The sequence below is a fragment of the Lactuca sativa genome, chromosome 9, assembly GCF_002870075.4.
Source record: "Lactuca sativa cultivar Salinas chromosome 9, Lsat_Salinas_v11, whole genome shotgun sequence".
Taxonomy (NCBI): Eukaryota; Viridiplantae; Streptophyta; class Magnoliopsida; order Asterales; family Asteraceae; genus Lactuca; species Lactuca sativa.
In genome coordinates this window covers 70,718,824-70,722,429 of record NC_056631.2, presented here as the reverse complement: position 1 = coordinate 70,722,429, position 3,606 = coordinate 70,718,824, and the positions used below count along the sequence as shown (strand labels likewise).

General features: G+C 31.3%; 1 protein-coding gene across 1 annotated transcript; it reads left to right on the top strand.

The window, feature by feature from the left end:
* The first annotated feature begins 2,169 nt into the window (after window positions 1-2,169).
* On the top strand, window positions 2,170-3,226 carry LOC111901804 (protein FAR1-RELATED SEQUENCE 3-like). Its single transcript, XM_023897673.1, has 2 exons — window positions 2,170-2,655; window positions 2,744-3,226. The coding sequence occupies exons 1-2, from the start codon at window positions 2,170-2,172 to the stop codon at window positions 3,224-3,226; spliced, it is 969 nt and encodes a 322-aa protein (XP_023753441.1).
* The last annotated feature ends 380 nt before the right edge of the window (window positions 3,227-3,606 follow it).

Genomic DNA, 3,606 nt, shown 5'->3' with positions numbered 1-3,606 from the left:
ATTCATGATCAACATGAATATCCTAAGTATTATGCACATGATTATGAAGATTTCGAGTTAGCTGATCATGATTCTCTACATAATATTGATTTTCAAATATCCGAGAATAGCAATCTAAATTTAGGTGAATTTACTGTATAAGTTTTTATACTTGTTAATTTTTATAATAATAATGTTGAACTTTTATATTGTTTTTTTGCAATATGTCGTAACTTACACTTGCAAAGATGAGGATCCATTAGAACACATTCAACATCATATATATGACAATTCCAAATATCAATTCGGTGATTGTAGTAATCATAACCCAAGTGATGTATCTTAAGTATTTTTTTAAATATATATTTACGCATCCATTACACATTCTAATTAAATGATGCAGAAAACGAAATTGAGTTCAGTGATAATGAGGCAAATTATAGTATAGCCGATGATAACATTGATTTACAGAAAGATTAGTATACGAATAAGAAAAAAAGTTTAATAAACTAGATTAATTATTTGCCAATTTTTTAATTTGTTTTAAATGTTAATCTTTTTTTTTTGCAGAACAATCTCATGTTACACATGATTATGTTTCCTGGTGGATTATCTTATCGGATTCCTGTTGTTTCAGACCATATCTAACCTAAAATCAATTTAATTGTTGGTTCATATAGTGCAACATTATCAATGTATAACAATATTACGCATCATTAGTAGGCTTTGATGTCAGGCTTGGACCAATTAGAACCACCGAATCCAACATTATCACACAACAACATTTGCTATGCAATCAGGAAGGTAAACCAAGGTCTAGTAAAGTGTATACTTTAGACCCTCAACATAATAAGATTCAGAGAAGGAAAGACTCATTTAGGTGCGAATGCAAATCGAAAATAGTTTTTTATTCTAGTAGATGGAACTAATAGATATATTGTTGCTAATTTTGTCGAACAAAATAATCATGAGTTGTTTGGTAAGGATGACATGTTTTTGTCTCGTACAAAGAGGAAACTTGATTATTCACAGGAGATGTTTATTCATAACTTGTCAAAGCAAAATATTGGTGCCTCAAGAGCACATAGATTGTATACCAGACTTCAAGATGGTTCTGACATTCGAGGTGGGTTGGTTTCTGATTTCAAGAACAGTACAAGAAATCTCAATTCTTACATAGGTTTGAGGGACACAAAATTTCTTGTAGTGAAGATGCTGGAAAGGAAAAAAAATATCCCAAGTTTCTCTTTCGAGTTTAAAGTAATTGAGAAAAAATTGAATTCGATTTTTTGGGCTGACGAAACCGCAAAGTACAACTACAATGCTTTTAGAGACGTTGTATCTCTTGATGCCACATTCAGCACGAATAAGTATTTTTTAAATTTTGCAATTTTATCACAATATTTTTTTATGCCAATAACGCTTACCCTATTTTCTAAAACATATATGATATGGTTTTCGTACTGTTCGCTGGGATAGATAACCATAAGAAATGTGTGACTTTTGGTGCTGGACTTTTGAGTAGAGAAGATGGTAGTTCTTATTCTTGGTTGCTTAGAGCATTTTTGAAAGCATTCAAAAAACAACCTACGCTTGTTCTTACAGATCAAGATCCAGCGTTTAACAAGGCTGTTAATGAAGTATTTCCAATGTCAGCACACATGTTTTGTATGTGGCATATTACAAAAAAACTCCCAAACAAGGTGAATATTTTTTTTATATTTAAAATAATGTCATTTTGTTTACAAATTTACAATTTAAAAGGTAGTTTTGCTAAATATTATTATAAATTCTTTTAGAATATATATTTAAAGCATTCTAATTTCTTTCAGAACAAATGTTTTTACAGATTTACAATTTAAAAGGAAGTTCTGCTAGAATATTATTCTAAATTCTTTCAGAAAACGTTTTCCACTATATAATTTGGATGGCCAAAATTGGTAGTTCTGCTAGAATATTATTCTAAATTCATACCCTTCATTCGACGTATACCACCATTATATTGTTTATTACAACCTATAACTTTTATTTTTTATTCAGATAACATCCCAACTAGCTACAAACTCAGCTTTTCGAAAGCGTTTCCACTCTATAATTTGGAATTCTAAGCTGGAACCACATGATTTTGAAAAGGCATGAGAATCTTGTTTACATGAGTTTACCATTTCAAATAACAAATGGATGCAAGAGATGTATGCGTTGCGTAGACGTTGGGTACCTGCATTTTTCAAGGACATACCGATGTCTGGTCTTATGAGAACTACATCATTGTCGGAAGGCCAAAATTGGTCGTTTCAGAACAACACCCTTACTGGTTCTTATATTTTAATGTTTATGATGGCATTTGAGGGTGTTATGGAACGTCAAAGGCGTAATCAATTTGTCAATGATTTTAACACTGCTACAACACTTCCTAGATTCATCACATCTAGTCCAATTGAACCACACGCTTCAAAGGTCTACACTCATAATTTTTTTTATCAGGTGCAGAAAGAGATTTCAGATTCTGATAATACTTGTTTCCAAATGAGTGTTACTTCTAATAATGGTGTTGACATTATTATTGTATTGGAGATGCAAAAGAACATAAGTACCAGGCAACCATCAAGTCCTATTGTTGATGACAAACTTGAGGAATACCATTACGATTGTCTTATAGAGGATACCCAATACATGGTACGTTATTACTTCATCATATAATTTTTTTTAAACACACAACAAGAATTTTTAAAGTGTACTCATATTTTTTTCATACATATTCTAGGTTACACACTCAACAATAGATGGTTCACACAAGTGTACCTGCATGCATTTTGAACATGTCGGTCTTTTGTGTAGGCACATATTCTGTGTCTTTAAGTACTACAATATTGAGCAGATTCCTAAAGAATACATTATGAGATGGTGGCGTTGGGATGTTATTCCAACTGAATTTCTTAAAAGGCGTTTTTCTAACTCTTTGCTAGACTCTAACTCTGACATGACGGCTACTAAAATTTTCTCAAATGTAGATCGTTGCGTTTCATTTTTGAGCCATGATGCACCGAAGTTAAAGTCATACCTTGAAGAGTTGAATAAGCCGAAGAAAAAAATTATAGATGATTGTCCAGCCCCTGAGATACCATCAAGAGAATCATTCTACAACCAGATTATAGGTGTAGAATTAACTAATGATGTTCCCGATATTGAGAATCCATCACATAATAAGGGAACTGGCAGTCGTGGTAAGAGATTAAAATCAAAGTAAGAAATGATGGAAAAAGTAAGTTCAAAGCCTAAGCGAAAGTGTGCTTTATGTAAATAGATGGCTAACCATGATAAACGAATTTGCCCTCTTAAAAACGTGTCTAAGTAGTATTCTTTATATGTAGTTTTTTTCAAATATTACATTACAGTAAAACTTTTATTTTCACATTTAGTACTGATATTGCTTACAAATTTCTAGTCTTTAATATAATTATCATTTATGGTTATACACTTTTGCATACTTTGTTTTAATTCTTTATCCAAGCATGTATCCCCAACTTTATCACTCTTTACAATCACTATTTTCCATTACTTTTTTTGTTACCCAAAAACATAATTTTTAAAATCAAATTAAGCAAACTGAAGTTTGAGCCATTTACA